General features: G+C 44.4%; 1 protein-coding gene across 2 annotated transcripts in view; it reads right to left on the bottom strand.

Moving 5' to 3' along the window:
• Nucleotides 1-16,895, bottom strand: part of LOC140388121 (von Willebrand factor D and EGF domain-containing protein) — a 455,711-nt gene that overhangs the window by 300,760 nt on the left and 138,056 nt on the right. For both annotated transcript variants that reach the window (XM_072471788.1, XM_072471798.1), the window contains 2 exons: nt 4,312-4,401; nt 1,787-1,931 (listed from right to left, as the gene is read on the bottom strand). In XM_072471788.1, the coding sequence (XP_072327889.1) occupies nt 1,787-1,931; nt 4,312-4,401 (235 nt within the window). The remainder of the gene's footprint in view (nt 1-1,786; nt 1,932-4,311; nt 4,402-16,895) is intronic.

Below are 16,895 nucleotides of genomic sequence, written 5' to 3'. Positions count from 1 at the left end.
ACGAAAAGTAGGCATTAAGATCAGTCCCAACTCTGATGAAAATTTTGGATTTAATTTCCTTGACTGGATCTGGAATTCTACACAGTGGCAGTGAATTAGATATGGTTTGATTCAGTCGGATTCCATGCTTGGACTAGATGCTTATTCAGCTGGAGCTGGCAATCATACTACAGAGTTACTAATGTATTTCAAATTCTGCATTGTATTTAAAGGAACAGGGCTGTTTAAGTTAGATGTCAACAGATGTGATCGCAAAACATGCTCTTTTAAGCCCAGCAACCTATTTTTAATTTTGACTTTGAAAACAGGATTTGCTGTGGTTTATCTTATGATAGCACAGGAACAGGGATTAGTGGAGTTTGCCATTTCTGGCTGAGATGCAGAGAGTGCCTACTGCCAATCTGCCCCTTTAAGTAAATGCTTTTTAGGCAATAGTATTTGTGCTCATTTCCTGGCACAAATTAAATGGTGCTGTCCACTGGAGGATCTCAATGCTGTCAATGTTTCCTGCCAGTAAATGAGAACTGATGTGTAAATTCTCTCGAGAAATACTATTGTGAGCTTTGGCTTTTTATACCACAAACTTCAATCGCTTCCCAGCATATGGGGCAAGTTAATATATGGAACAAACATTATCATATTATTGTGAAAAGTCTTAGTTTCCGACAAACTAATTCCAATCCCGTGTTGAAATTGCTAAGTGATTCAAAACAATCTTTGTACACTTTGAAGGCCGAGCTTTGTTTAATTTAAGTGTTTTTTAATAGACTGTTATGTCAATGTTATAATTCAGAAAAGGGCAATCAGGTTTGTCCTGCTCATTGTCATTAGTAGTTCTGCACTTAAACTATAGCTGGAGGGCGAAATGGAACAACAAAGAACATTGTGCCAGATTAAAGGAACCGATCATGAGCGGACTGTTTCAGTGAGACAATAACTGGGGGATGGGAGCTGATTATTTGCCCACTGCCTTGCTCCAACAATGCTACATTACCCAAGGTCCCTAAAGGACAGAGCCTGGAAATTATCCTGTGCAATCATCACTTCCAAATACTTAATGGGCTCATTTGAAATTCCACTCTCCACTATTTTAACAAATTGTTTAGCCTGTTTATTTCAAACAAGCAGATCCCAGAGATTTCCTACGGACGTGTCAAGCATTTGCATGCGATAATTCCTAGACCAGAGCAGATAACGTTTCAGTTACTTAGCTGTTATCAGAGAAATAGAAAAAGCATGCTGCGACGTATTGCATTATGTTACATTAATCCTAAAGTAGCGGCTGAACTCCGGTGTTGGATTAAAATAAATGAGTTTTCACATGTACAAGCGTTTTTACAATGTCTACAGAAAAAGCAAAGGAGCTTTAAAAATCTTAAATGCAGATGTTCAGACATAAATACATTTGGTGTAAATGCTTAAAATGCATACCCTACGGATAATGACAATTTGCTTAAAAGTATGCTGGTTGTATTTTTAGTTTTTCATTTTCAGATAGCTTAATCTAACTAATAATCAAAGAGAATGGATTAACTACTTCTGTTGCTGAATGTAGAGTAAGATGATATCAAAGAGAATGAATAAATAAATCGCGTTGCCTAATGAGAACACTTAATATAAAAAAAACTTATATTTGATTGTAACATTTTGGCCACACAGCCTCCAGTTATTTCTCTTTGTAGGTCTATTTTAAATTAGAAGCCATGTTTCATTGGTTGCTTAACCGGTACAGCACTTGGTAAACAAATATACTATTTGTGGAACCATTCGCAAGCTTAATTCTTACCTGTGTCATTGGTCGTGAGTTGCAATGTGATTTTACAATTATTTAAATTCTGACTATCTTCCACACAGGAGACAGGGATAGTGCTTTGGATCAACAAAGAGTGTTCCTTGCCATCTTCTGCAATTTGCAAAGACTCCGATTCAAACTGATTGAAAAAATAAGTGATTTCAAAAGGCAACCTCTGACAATGTGAGAAAAAAAGCTTAAACATTTTAAATATTGCAGTTATAAATATCCCAAGATACAGATTTTGTGACAATGTTTTTCCCAGCAGATTACTTCAGAGTCTATTTCCAAGAATGCTTTTTTTCAAAGTCATTCATTTTTACTCCAGGAACACATTTATGAGATCAAGTTTATCAGCAACAACAGACTGAATTCATGTAGCACTTTTAATGCAGTAGTACTTCTTGGGAACATTATCACAAAAATTTAACATCAAGCTGCATGAGTTGACAATAGGGCAGATGGCTAACAGCTTGGTTAAAAATTGGCTTTTAAAAAGCATCTTAAAGGAGTAAAGAGGGGTAGCGAGGTTTAAGGGAAGAATTTCAGAACTTGGCGCTTAGGCATCAGAAAGGTTGGCTGTTAATGGCAGAATAGTGCAAGAGGCAAAATTAGAAAGACACAGAGCTCTCAGAAGGTTGTAGGCCTGGAGGAGATTACATTGATAGGGAGAGACCATGGAGGAATTTGTATACAAAGGTGAGAATTTTTAAATCTACTCTGTGTAAATATTAATAATAAGGAGAACTCAATCCTGAGGTCTGTGAGATATCTAAGACAAACTTTCACCTGCTTCCTCTATCTACCGAACTCACAAAATATATTGTCCCCTTATTATGTTGTTGTTTGAACAGGTTCATGTCAGCACTAGAGAAGTGACCCAGCATCCCCTGACAAGGATAATTATGCCACTGAGTACCCTGTAATAACCTGCACGGGACAGATCTCGCTGGGGATTATTGTTTCCCGTGCTCATTGGGACTGCGCTCCCCCTCTATGGGCAGGACAATTTACTAGCACTTGTATAAAAGGCCGGCCAGTGTGGAGCCGGCCAGAAAGGAGAGAAGACTCTATGAGATGTAACCGGGCCCCAGTAGATAAGATGGTTGTTTATAAATGTCTTTACTACATCTCGCTGTTGACTCTCCATGCCTTACTACATATCCCACACCATAATGTTCAACATTGCATAAGCGTGTTCGACTCTTACTGCAAGTACAAAGCAAAAAAAAATATTGCAGCGTGTACACAGTGAAACCATGTTCAGACAGCAGGTGCACTTCTCATAAACCTTCTCTATCCCTCCCACTCCCCTGCAGTAAACCTGTTGAGAAAAATATCCAAAGAAGCTTTGCTTGTATGGACTAGGCTTGGTTAAGCAATGCCTCAAATTAAAAATTCTCATCCTCATCTTCAAAACCTTCCATGATCTGACCCCATCCCATCTCTGTAACGTAAGGACATAAGAATTACCTACAGTCCTTCAGGTCTGCTACAGCATTCGTTACAATTATTGCTGATCTCCTACCTCAACTTCACCTTCCTACATATCTCTATATCCCTTAATTCCCGAACTGCCCAAATACTTTAGCAACCTCTATTTTGAGTGTTCTCAACAAAAGAATCTGCAGCTTTCTGGGGTAGAGAATTCCAAAGATTCGTGAATCTTTAATGAAGAAATTTCTCCTCATCTCAGTCTTAAATGGTTGAACTCTCATTCCGAGACTGTGACCTTGTGATCTTCTGTATTTTCCACTTCTTTCTTCAATCACGGAAAAACATCTAATGTTTTACAAGCAGGGGCTGGTTGGATCTTGGCTGTACCTCGCCCATTACAAACTCAAAATGAATAATGTGGTAAATGAATTTCACTGCCAGTGTGGTACTAGTATGTAAGCCGTAAGTCCTGAAATTGGTGGATCGTATCAAACAATGTGCTCCCGATGCTGTTTGTAACGGTCGAGGTACAGGCTGTAACCAACCAGCCTGTGCTTGCAAAATTCAAAACACAGTGCTCATCATTAGATGTGATTCTACGATTGGACAATATTTGCTAAATAATTCTCAATGTGTTAAGAATTACGCTGACAACCAATTTATGATTGTCAGTCGGGCTCGCAGTATAATGCACTTGCATGGACTGGAAGCTACATCTATTAATTAACAGAGCCCTGTTTTTTTGGAGACAGAAATAACATGTTTATACATTGCACCTGTTTCAGCTAAGCAAGATAAGTGACTGCCATTTTATGACTCATTCCTCAGGCAATGCCTTGATCATCAAGCTGTCAGTTGCCATCAGCTAGCACATTCTCCATGGCAACACCTCTACCAATCAGAATACACATGCCAAACAATCAGTAATCTCTTCTCATGCAGTATAAATTGGTCTTTTCCTCTTATATTGGTATTCTGTCCCGATGAATCCAAGACAAAAATTTTCGACATGCCTCATTTTTCAGCAATACTCAAGTTTTGCACTACCGAAGGACAATAAATATAAAGATTATTTAATTCACCTTAATTCCAGCAAAGAATGGTTCACTATCCTTGGACAAACTGCGTATATCTGGAGAATCCCGTAAGAAGGTTGATACGCTGCAGTAAACCTGAAAAAAAAAAAATCAATAAACTCTGACCTAAATTAATCTTCCGAGAAAATAGATAAAATTGATAATATTTGGGATGCTGGTGGTCATCCTAGTTTGGAAAACCAATCATGCCAGTATCCATGCACTGAGAAAATTGAAAAACATTGATCTTTATCGGGAATGCCAGATGGCGAAAAAACCCTCTCTTTGCAACCAGGACTGTTTTCCAAAGGTCTTCATTCATGTTCAGGGAACGGCTTGGTGGCACAGTGGCTAGCATTGCTGCTTCATAGCGTCAGGTGCCTGGGTTGAATTCTGGCCTCGGGTGACTGTGTGGAGTTTGTATGCTCTCCCAGTGTCTGTGTGGGTTTCCTCTGGGTGCTCCGGTTTCCTCCTACAGTCCAATGACGTGCAGGTTAGGTGGATTGGCGAGGCTAAATTCCTCTTTAGTGTCTAGGGACATGCAGGTTACGGAGGGAGGGGGGCAGTGGGCAAGATAGAGTGCTCATTCGAAGGGTCGGTGCGGAACCGATGGGCCGAAAGGCCTCCTTTTGCACTGTAGGGATTCTATGTTCCCAAGAGATGCAGTTTCTATTGGCAAGCTGGTATTAACTATGAACCAAAACATAATCTTGCATGTGAAACATCTGAGGTAACAGACCAGAGAGTTCACAATGGGAGGGATATTCGATCCCGCACACAGCGGCAGAGGAAGCCCGCCATTGGCCGGCAGCCGGGATCTTCCGGTCCCACCCCTGTCCATAGGATTTCACATCCTTAGCCACTGGGAGACCCATGCCGGAGGCTCACCATTGGTGGGCATAGCCGGAAAACCCCGCTCAATGAAACTTTTACAGCATTGTAAGTAGCACCGCAAGTCACCATACACAAATGATCTTTTCAAATGAACAAGAAATCTACATTCACATGTAGCATAGCAGGATTACTGAGTAGGTTTATTAGGACGTAAAACAATAAATAAAATTACACCAAAACAAGAATAGGCCAGTAGATTGATAGCAATGTGATATGCAACATTTTCAGATACATGAATCTGTTCCAAGGGCCTAATGTAAGGAACCATTTTGATATTTTTATGCCTGGTCTAAGAAGTGGGATGTCATTTTTACCTTTGGCTGTAAACCAGCAGAGCAGATTGCCTGGATATTATGGTCAGAATTCCTTCACGTGGGTGGGATTCTACGGTCCTGCTGCACTGAATGGAGATTTTGCTGAGCCCCAAATTCTCCGTTGTCACTGGCAGCGGCCTGACCCACAGCAATGTGGTTGAGCTTAACAATCCTCTGAAATGGCCTAGCAATCCACTCAGTTCGAGGGCAGTTAGGGATGGGCAACAAATGCATTGCCAGCGACGTCCACATCATGAAAAATGTAAATATGTTCCTGTGTGAGCATTCATTATGTCATGAAGGTAGTGAGATCACCATGGAGGTGTGATGGGTGTGTCAAGGGGTGAAGCGGGAGGCATTAGGAGGCAGACATACTCTGCTTGCATGAAGATCATTCATCCTTTATCGGCACTTTAGCACAACCCTCTTTTGGAACAAGCTGGCACTCGCTATTGCGGCCACAGCCTCCCACGCAAAGCTGGTGACCTTGCTGGCTGGACAACTTCCTGATCGCGGGTACAGAATGCCCCACCTCTGCTCGGCCCCATCCAGAGGGTTTGGTGAGGACTCCCTCTGTGAAACGTGGTGCTGTCTTCCTGGCAGCCGTTCCACTTGACTGAGATTGGAAGAAGTGCTGGGGAGGCATTTAAAAGGAGCGCCCTACTGATTACCGAGATTAACTTTTATCGGACGAGCGAATCGGAGGCAGGCCACCACGGGCGCAGTGTGAAACTCGTGAAAACAAAATTCTCTAAAAGGGGCTGAATGTATGCCGATTGTTCTCGCCAATGGCACAAGCGGGATTCCCTCCGCTTTTCTCGTTGAATCCGACACTTGGAAAAAATATTGGAAAATTCCCCCCAACCTGTTCTCTTCATGTACCATTGGCAGATTTTTTAATGAGAGATAGCAGAGTGATAGATAAAATAGAACCAAGGTTACCTGGTATAATACAAGGGAAGACTGAAGACTGAACTTTCAATGCAAGCCGACATTCCTTCACTGGATCCAACATTAGAGTCAGAAAAGTTAAAGCAACAGTGACCTACAATGTAATGAATACTTTCTGGTTCTGCAAGTATTTGTGCAATTGTCGAACATAACTTCAGTGGGAGGCACATGAAAAATTGAGTGTTTACACACACCTCTGTGACCTCGTCATTCATCCATTTGGGAGCCCAGTTCCTTTTACTTCATTCATAAAAGATGAACAAAGGACATGTAGTGCAATTAACTGGCAGTACATCAGATTAGAACTGAAATGATCGTGGGATATTCACATTCATCATTCCGGCATCAGCCATACTGTTTCTGTCAGTGTTCTACTGATAATTGGTCAGCTTAACCTTCTGTCTGGGAGTTGAGATCAGGTCTGACTCAAAGTAAACACATCCCATAAATCTCCCCTGAACAATGCATAATGAGTTTCTCACAGCCTGACAGAAGCAGCCATTCACAAGGAGTTAATGTGGAATAAAATTCTAGTTGTTTCCGTTGCAGGCAGTATGTGCGAACTTCCTGCTGCTAGCAGCGTAAGAATCCTTCATGTTTATTTCTTCCATTCCCATTTCTTTTCTTTTATTTTGGGTCCGTGGGTCTATAATCGGGATGTGCCTTTAAGCAGAAGACGCAGTTGAAGCACCTGTTTGCCAGGACACTGTGTTCCCAGGTTTCGGATTTGGAGAGACTCCTCGGCACTGGGTGAATTTTAACCAGTGGGTTGGCAGGGACAGTATTCTGCCTAACAATGATCAGTGATTGGTTTCTGTGTGATGCTTTCTGAGAGAACTGCGCAAAGTGAAGTGAAAGGAGCTCTCTCTCCCCTGCTCCCTGAAGTGAAAGAACTGTGTTATTAATAATCTTTACCAGTGTCACAAGTAGGCTAACATTAACACTGTATTGACGTTACTGTGAAAATCCCCTAGTCACCACACTCCGATGTCTGTTCGGGTACACTGAGGGAGAATTTAGTGTTCAATTCACCTAACAGCACGTCTTTCGGGACTTGTGGGAGGAAACCGGAGCACCCGTACGAAACACACACACACAGGGAGAACGTGTAGACTCCGCATAGACAGTGACCCAAGCGGGAATCAAATCTGGCACCCTGGCGCAGTGAAGCAACAGGGCTAACCACTGTGCTACCGTGCCGCCCACTGTTCTGAAAGCAGTGAGTGCCGGCACGTCCTTTGCTGTGAACATGAAATGGCGCTGAGTCTGCGGAGAAGATTGGCAACCTTGCCAGAGAAAACCATCTCAAGAAGGCAGAAGTATCAAAACAAAAGCTGAACTTCAGAGAGACACTAACCGGAAGTCATCCCAGTGTATCAATGATCTTTGTACTTTCATTTTATTAATATTTTACTTACCTTTCCATCACCCCCTTCCCTTGTGTGTTGTTTGTCTATGTTTGTGTGTCGAGAGTGGGGGTAGTTAGGAAGGGGGGTTGGGAAAGGGGTATTAAAGAGTAAATTACAATCTCTGTCCGTTTCATTATAATACTGCATATAATAAGAGTTTACTTGTGTTAAAATCACATACCTGGTGACTGCAGCTCAGTGATGTTGTAACCCCCATGAGACGCACAAAGACAACCTAATCAATCATGGGGCTTGTGGACCATTAGCTCCACCAGTGTGGGGCGGAGGCCCAACAGTGGGGCTCATTAATTTCCGGAATAAAAACCAGTTCAGAAGGGAGCCGACATTTTTGGATGGTCCTGGCTGGGACTAGAGGTGCTCTTCACCCCTGTGCAGTCTTGCTGTGAGTAAGAAATACATTTCTTGGGCTTACATTTTTGGGACTACTGACAGGTTGCCATATTGGCGATGAGAACAAAATGGAACTACAGAGGGCACTGCTGCACACCCAACCCATGGCTGCATATCACCACAGAGGAGGAAGGTTAGCACTGGTTTAAAAGTTCTTCTCTTCAAGAGGCTCGACACTTTTGATGAGAATACAGGAGACCGGGCTCAGTACACAGAGTGAATGTGTTAATTTTTCAGGGTGAACGCCATTATAGCGGAGGACTGAACAGCAGGCGATTCTTCTGACCGGCTATGGGGTTTCCACTTTTAGCATCATAAAGAGCCTAACCTAACTTATGGCCGGAGACTCCCAAGACATTTGATGAATTGGTGGCATGCGTGAAACTCAGTAACGGACTCCCCCTCAGTTATTTTGGCCCATTGAACAGGTATCTTTGGACAATGACAGATGGTTTGAGGTTGTGACCTCAAACCAGTAACTTCAACAACTTCATTTGAAGCCTACTTGTGACAATAAGCGATTTTCATTTCATTTTTCATTTTAAATAGTTGGCTGAACCGTCCGGTACCACAGTGGTTAGCATTGTTGCTTCCAGGGATCCGGGTTTGATTCCCGGCTTGGGGCACTGTCTGTGCGGAGTCTGCAAGTGTACTGTCTCTGCGTGGGTTTCCTCCCACAAGTCCCGAAAGATGTGCCTATTAGGTGAATTGGGCATCCTGAATTCTCCCTCAGTGTATCCGAACAGGCGCCAGAGTGTGGCGACTCAGGGATTTTCACAGTAACTTCATTGCAGAGTTAATGTAAGCCTACCTGTGACACTAATAAAGATTTTTTTAAAGTTTGGACCTGAAATCGGCCATCGAGATCTCCCTCTCACCTGAGAGCATGGAGAAGGATGACGAGGAGATCCAGGGCGCATCAGAAATGCAGGCGAATAGTGCGGGGCAACCCCATTCAGGCGAGCAATGTCGGGGTCATGTAAGTTGGCCGTTGGTCGAGGGCCACTACAGCCGGGCGGGACATCTCCCCTGAACCACTGGAGGAGGCCTCAAAGAGATACTGCACCTATGGCCGGAGGAACTGCAGGGACCAGGAACGCCAAGACAGCCAACAAGTACATTGCTCCGTTTGAGGGATGAGTCCGCCAGGGCCTTCCACCTAGCCTGACAATGACGAGTGAATACGGTTAAATTGCAGCACTGCCCCATGGGTTGCCCCCATAAAAGTCACCATCCAGGTGAATGGTCATGCACTGGTAGTGGAACTGGACATGGGGGCTACGGTCTCAGTGATAGGATGGCAGATGTTCCAGAAGGTCAGGAAGGGAAATTAGCGCCTAGATTTGAGGGGCGCTGAGACGCATTTGGGAACAAACAGGAGAGAACTTTTAGCCATTGCGAGCATGACAATGACCTCAAGTCTGTCCGGTTGCCCCTTATAGTGGCATGGGAACCCAGGGCAGGTCTGCTGGGCCGTGAATGACTGCAGACGCAGCATTTGGACTCGGAGTTGATTTTCAGAATGGATACTAGGGGACTATACAACGTCCCAGGGAAGTATCCAGAAGACTTCCAGGAAGGCCTGGGTAAGATCAAAGGTGCCATGTCCAAGATTCACATCAACCCTGAAGCCCAACCAAAGTACTTCAGGGCCCGCCCAGTTCCCTATGCCTTGTTGACAAAGGTGGACGATGAGCTCCACCGGTTGGAAAGCCTGGGAATCATTCAGCCGGTACCATTTGCAGAGTGGGCAACGCCTGTAGTCCCAGTGCTGAAGCCGGATAAAACCGTCCGCCTGTGTGGGGACTACAAGCTAACAGTAAACAAGGCCTCTCATTTGGACAAATATTCAATGCCACGTATGGAAGACCTCTATGCAAAGCTGGTTGGAGGACACCTTTCTTGAAACTTGAAATTCATCATTAACTTGGCGATCATCATTGCACAGCAGCATGTGCTATTAAAAAAGCACCAGGGTTGGGTGTGGAGAGAGCCACAAGAGGCGTTCACCAAACTGAAGCAGCAACTGTCACAATCTGTTTTGTTGACCCACCACGACTCCTGGAGGCCTCCTTTGGTCACTTGTGACGCCTCCTGTCATGTGAGAGTACCTTTAAGAAATGGGTGTTTATAAATGGGTGTGTATATAAATATCTGAAGTGAGAGTACCTTTAAGAAATGGGTGTTTACTACTGCAGTGATGTCAGAGAGTAGGTGGAGCTGGGCTGTCTGTCAGCTTTTTACTTTTGTTTTAGGCTGTTTGCTGCAGGGTGTGTTGTAGTTTCGTTTTCAGAGCCAGAAGGTGTATTAGAGTCTCTTTCTGTAATCTAAAAACTGTAAATCGATCCTGGTGATATAAAACTAATAATAGCAATGACTTTAACCTGATGTGCTTCTGGTAAAAGGTGTTTTAAGTCTTATGGATGTTAAAAGGAAAGCTTAAAGGATTACTTAGTGTTGTATTCTTTGGGGGTCGTATTTGAATTAATGGTGGTGAAGATGTTCACTGTATGTTTTAGAAAGGTTAACTTGAGTTCATAGAATTAACATTGTTTTGCTTTAAAAAATACTTTTCCATTTCTGCTGTACCACACCTGTAGAGTGGACCGTGTGCTCCCCATAACGCAACCTATTAAAAATTGTGAGTCAGGTGAACTCCATGATACAGTTTTACAGTTTGGGGTTCTCTAAACCCTGGCCCATAACCATCTTCATACAGGATTAGGGAAATGTTGTCCCACCTTATGGATAACGGAACGGAGAGGCCGATAGCCTATGCATCGAGGACTTTGGCTGATGTGGGACACAATTACGCTCAGATCGAGAATGAAGGGCTGCCCGTCGTTTTCACGGTGAAAAGATTCCACCAATATATTTATGGGCGATGTTTTATGGCCACAACGGTAGAAGCTTGTCTAAAGTATCCTCTTTAAACAATTCTGCCAATAGCATCTGCCCGGATATAGCGTTGGGCCCTCCTGTCAGCGGCGTACGAGCGGCGCCCAGGCACGCAAATCACAAACGCGAACGCTTTGAGTCATCTCCTGTTGCCGGCACGTCTCTGCCATCTCCGCCAGTGGCCGGCGAGGTGGTATTGGTCTTAAATGTTATGGATTCCTTACCGGTCAGTTTGCAACTGGACACAGAATGACCAGGTCTTGGTGAAGTTACGCCATGTCGTCCGGCACAGGGGTCGGCAAGAGAAACTGCCTGCGGAGCTGCGGGTTTTCCAGGTTAAGCAGCAAGAGCTCAGCGTGGAGAACAGCATGTTCCTGTGGGGAGCTTGTATTATGATTCCCGAGACAGGGCATGACATCTATACTTCATGACCTACGCAATGGACACCAAGGGAGGGCGCGGTACAGTGGCACAGTAGTTAGCACTGTTGTTCAATCTGCACTACAGGGATTCTAATATTCATAGTAATGAGGTAATGCATCTTGAGGAAGATTGAACAAATATTTACAGTATTCTGCAAAGTACTGGAGAATAATTGTTCACAAATGTCCTTTCGGGGAGGAAATCTGTTGTCCTTACGTGGTCTGGCCTACATGTGACTCCAGATCCACAGCAATATGGTTCCCTCTTAAATGTCACTCAGTTTGAGGGCAATTAGGGATGGACCCCAAATTCTGGCCTTGCCAGCAATGCTCACATCCAATGAAAGAATAAAAAAAATGTTCCCCCACAGTCATCCAGTCAATCAGAAAAAAACGACAAAATCGTTGAAAATATCTGGTCCTTGTTCACACTGAAGCTACATTCAAAGGTTTATGAGATCAGATAAGGCCAGTACCAGTCATTTCTCAAGCTTTTGTGGTTTGTCCTTCTGGGTGGCAGCTGCATTCGTGCCCCAATGGTCGGCTCCAGTACGTTCCATGTGGCAACATGGCTTTCATTTAATGCATACTGTGCACTTTTGTGGGGCACACGCATTGGAGTCACCAGCCATCTCATCAGCTGCTCGCCCTACCACAATTGTGGTGTCTTAAATGCAGATTAAGAAGTCTTACAACACCAGGTTAAAGTCCAACAGGTTTGTTTCAAATCACTAGCTTTCAGAGCACAACTCCTTCCTCAGGTGAATTAAGAGATTGGTTCCACAACCACATATATAGACAAATTCAATAATGCAAGACGATACTTTGAATGCGAGGTATTTCAGGTAATTAAGTCTTTACAGGTCCAGACGGTGCGACTGGAGAGAGGGGTAATCACAGATTAAAGAGGTGTGAATTATCTCAAGCCAGGACAGTTGGTAGGATGTTGGTAGGGGGGTGAATGTAATGCGACATGAATCCAAGGTCCCGGTGGAGCCTGTACTCATGCGTGCGGCACCACCACCAAAATGGACACCATCAGTCTCGTGGCAGACACGGAGGAATTCATCAGGCGAATGAGACTCCATGAGTCCTTCCACAGACCCCAAGAGGCCGACAGCGAACCCAATGAGACAACCAATGAACCGGAACAGTAGACCGAGAGATCTGCGGTGCAGCAACCGAAGAGCAAAGAGTCGAATTGGACCCCCCCCGCCCTAGACTCGACATGTATGCTCAAGTCGTCAGGAGTCGCGTTAATGCCAGATTCATCAGTCGCATTCGCAAGACAGCCCGAACATCGCACAACGCAACGCCATACGCACTCTCAAGACCAATCACAACATTGTCAAATAACCAGCAGACAAAGGAAGGGCCACCATCAAACTGAACAGGACGGACTACTGAAAGGTATAACGACAACTCAACAACCAGGAACACTACAGACAGTTACCCTCAGATCCGACCAAAGAACACACCCTCCAACTCAACAGACTGATCAAGACCTTGGATCCAGACCTTCAGAGCACCCTTCGTGCTCTCATCTCACATACTCCCCGCATTGGAGATCTCTACTGCCTCCTGAAAATACACAAGGCCAACACACCAGGCCATCCTATCGTATCAGGCAATGGGACCCTGTGTGAGAACCTCTCTGGCTACATCGATGGCATCTTGAAACCCATCGTACAAGGAACGCCCAGCTTCTGTCGTGATACGATGGACTTTACAGAAACTCAGCACCCATAGACCAGTTGAACCAGGAACGTTCCTCATCACAATTGTCGTCTTGGCACTCTACACCCCATGACAACGGCATTGCGGCAACAGCCTCAGTACTCAACACCAACAACTGCAAATCTCCAGAAGCAATTCTACAACTCATCCGCTTCATCCTGGACCACAACGTCTTCATCTTCGACAACAAGTTCTCCATCCAGACACACGGAACAGCCATGGGGACCAAATTCGCACCAACATCTTCATACACAAGTTCGAACAAGACCTCCTCACCACACAGGACCTTCAACCGATGTTAGACACCAGATACATCGATTACATTTTTTTCCTTTGGACACACAGCAAAGAATCACTGAAAGGACTGCGTGATGACATCAATAAGTTCCATCCCACCATCAGGCTCACCATGGACTACTGTCCAGAATCGGTTGCATTCTTGGACAGATCATCTCCATCAAGGACGGTCACCTAAGCACTTCACTTTACCACAAGCTCACGGATACTCCACTTCTCCAGCTTCCACCCTAAACACATTAAAGAAGTCATCCCCTATGGACAAGCCCTCCATATACACAGGATCTGCTCAGGCGAGGAGGAACGTAACAGACATCTACAGAAAATCCGCACGCAATTTTTAAAAATAAATTTAGAGTGCCCAATTAATTTTTTTAAATTAAGGGGCAATTTAGCATGGCCAATCTACCTAGTCTGCACATCTTTTGGGTTGTGGGGCGAAACCCACGCAGACACAGGGAGAATGTGCAAACACCACACGGACAGTGACCCAGAGCCGGGATCGAGCCTGGGACCTCGGCGCCATGAGGCAGCAGGGCTAACCCACTGCGCCACCGTGCTGCCCTGAAAATCCACACGCATGAGTACGGCCTCAACCGGGACCTTGGATTTATGTTGCATTACATTCATTCCCCACCATCTGGTCTGCGCTTGCGAAATCCTACCAATTGTCCTGGTTTGAGACAGTTCACACCTCTTTAACTTGTGATTATCCCTCTCTCCAGTCGCACCGTCTGGACCTGTAAAGACTTAATTAGCTGTAAAGACTCGCTTTCAAAGTATCGTCTTGCATCATTGAATTTGTCTATATATGTGTTTGTGGAACCCACCTCTTCATTCACCTGAGGAAGGAGCTGTGCTCCGAAAGCTAGTGATTTGAAACAAACCTGTTGGACTTTAATCTGGTGTTGTAAGACTTCTTACTGTGCCCATCCCAGTCCAACGCCGGCATCTCCACATCTTAAATGCAGGTGGCACAGCAGGCTGTGACAGAATTAAGGCATCATGTTAGCATAAGGATATGGCATGATAGTTGGCATAAGGGTCTCACACCAGTTGGATATTTATTGGTGGCCCATCTCAGAATTCACATGTGCCAGCTGCAAAGTCACGTGGATGCAATGGGTGGTGTTCCGTACCGTGCAGAAGCCTGCGATCCTGGAAAAGTTGCATGCTTGCTCCATCTGCTGCTCCTCAGCAATGAAATGCAGCAAATTCCCTTACAATCGATGGGGCAGTGGTCAGTAGCTGCAAGGTGGATTGAGACCTATACTTAAAAGTTTGTGGCTATACTTAACTTCACAGCCATTGGTAATGCTGTCCGTGTCCTGCTCTAGGGTTGCAACTGTGACAGCAGCAGGTGGTGGATTTCAGTCTGAAGCACAGATGTCTCAAACACTATTCTATTTTGAGTTTCAGCTTCCTTAACCCTGAGTGGCATGTCATCCCACTGAGAGCCCTTCTCCCCCTCCTCCCCATTTTCGCAGCTGCCCTGTTTTGTGCCACCTCTGTTCATATCCCAGTGATGTGCTGTTCCAAAAGTGTGTACTAGTGTCTAGTAGTGTACATATGTCTGACAATAACTAGTTTATTTGGAAGTACTGAAGTTAGGACCAAGTCCTTTAGCAGCTGTCACAGCAATCCCTGTAGACTTGACAAACTTTGAAGAACTCTAGAAAGCATTGAAAAATTATAACAACAGCCAGTAGCGTTGAGCGAGAAGTGCTGTGTCAGGTCTCTAAAGCCACTCACAGCAGCCAAGAAACATGAGCTATACATCCCAATAAATATATCCATGGCTTTTATCTTCAGCTTTGCATTTTGTTGTTGTGACATTTGTTCTGATTCAGCCTTGTCCATTTTATTCCAGGCTTCAGTTGAGTGCACAATCTAAATTTCCTCACTTCAGTATAAGTTGCGGCTGTGAAAATTGTCTTTTGACAAATTGACACAAGGTCGGGAAGAAATGCAGTTTTTTTAAAATCAAAAAGTTTGGTGAATAAAATTTGGCATAATCCACACAGGAACCCATCACCAAACAAGCCCTGTACAAGGTGCATTCTTCCCATCTCATTGCTTTTATGATTTACATTTAAAGTGCCTTGAAAGTAATATGCACTGTCATCCAAACGCAGACCAAAAAGACAGCTTTCTAGCCCGCTACTTTTGGTAGAGGGATTGAGTTCCGGAGTCGGGAGGTCATGTTGCAGCTGTACAGAACTCTGGTACGGCCGCATTTGGAGTATTGCGTACAGTTCTGGTCACCGCATTATAGGAAGGACGTGGAGGCTTTGGAGCGGGTGCAGAGGAGATTTACCAGGATGTTGCCTGGTATGGAGGGAAAATCTTATGAGGAAAGGCTGATGGACTTGAGGTTGTTTTCGTTGGAGAGAAGAAGGTTAAGAGGAGACTTAATAGAGGCATACAAAATGATCAGGGGGTTGGATAGGGTGGACAGTGAGATCCTTCTCCCGCGGATGGATATGGCTGGCACGAGGGGACATAACTTTAAACTGAGGGGTAATAGATATAGGACAGAGGTCAGAGGTAGGTTCTTTACGCAAAGAGTAGTGAGGCCGTGGAATGCCCTACCTGCTACAGTGGTGAACCCGCCAACATTGAGGGCATTTAAAAGTTTATTGGATAAACATATGGATGATAATGGCATAGTGTAGGTTGGATGGCTTTTGTTTCGGTGCAACATCGTGGGCCGAAGGGCCTGTACTGCGCTGTATTGTTCTATGTTCTATGTTCTATGTACTTGTCCATATCCGTTTAAGCAAAACGTTTAACAACATATGTATGATTGAATCACAGAGCCAAAATATTTTAACCATTTGTGTGACCAACTGTAAAATTGTACACCCTAAAATTTTGAAAAGAAAAATATTTAATCTAATCTGTGGACTCTAATCTCAGCCATTCTGTCATGTGGCAATCAATAGGTAGTTAAGTGCTTTCTGTCTTTTTACAAACAAAGACAAAGAACAATATACAGGCACGGCCCTTTGGCCGTCCAAGCCTGTACCGGTCATGATACCAACCTTTGCCAAAAACCCTCAGCACTTCCTTGTGCGTATCCCTCTTTACCCATCCAATCCATGTGTTTGTCAAGATGCCTTTTGAACGCAGTTAATGTATCTGCTTCCACAACCTCCCCTGGTGACTGGCCCCTCCACCCTGGGAAAGAGTGCCTGCCCATCCACTCTATCCATGTCCCTCATAATCTTGTAGACCTCCATCAGGTCACCCCTCAA

Source organism: Scyliorhinus torazame, chromosome 2, assembly GCF_047496885.1.
Source record: "Scyliorhinus torazame isolate Kashiwa2021f chromosome 2, sScyTor2.1, whole genome shotgun sequence".
Taxonomy (NCBI): domain Eukaryota; kingdom Metazoa; phylum Chordata; class Chondrichthyes; order Carcharhiniformes; family Scyliorhinidae; genus Scyliorhinus; species Scyliorhinus torazame.
This window is presented reverse-complemented; position numbering and strand designations above follow the sequence as displayed.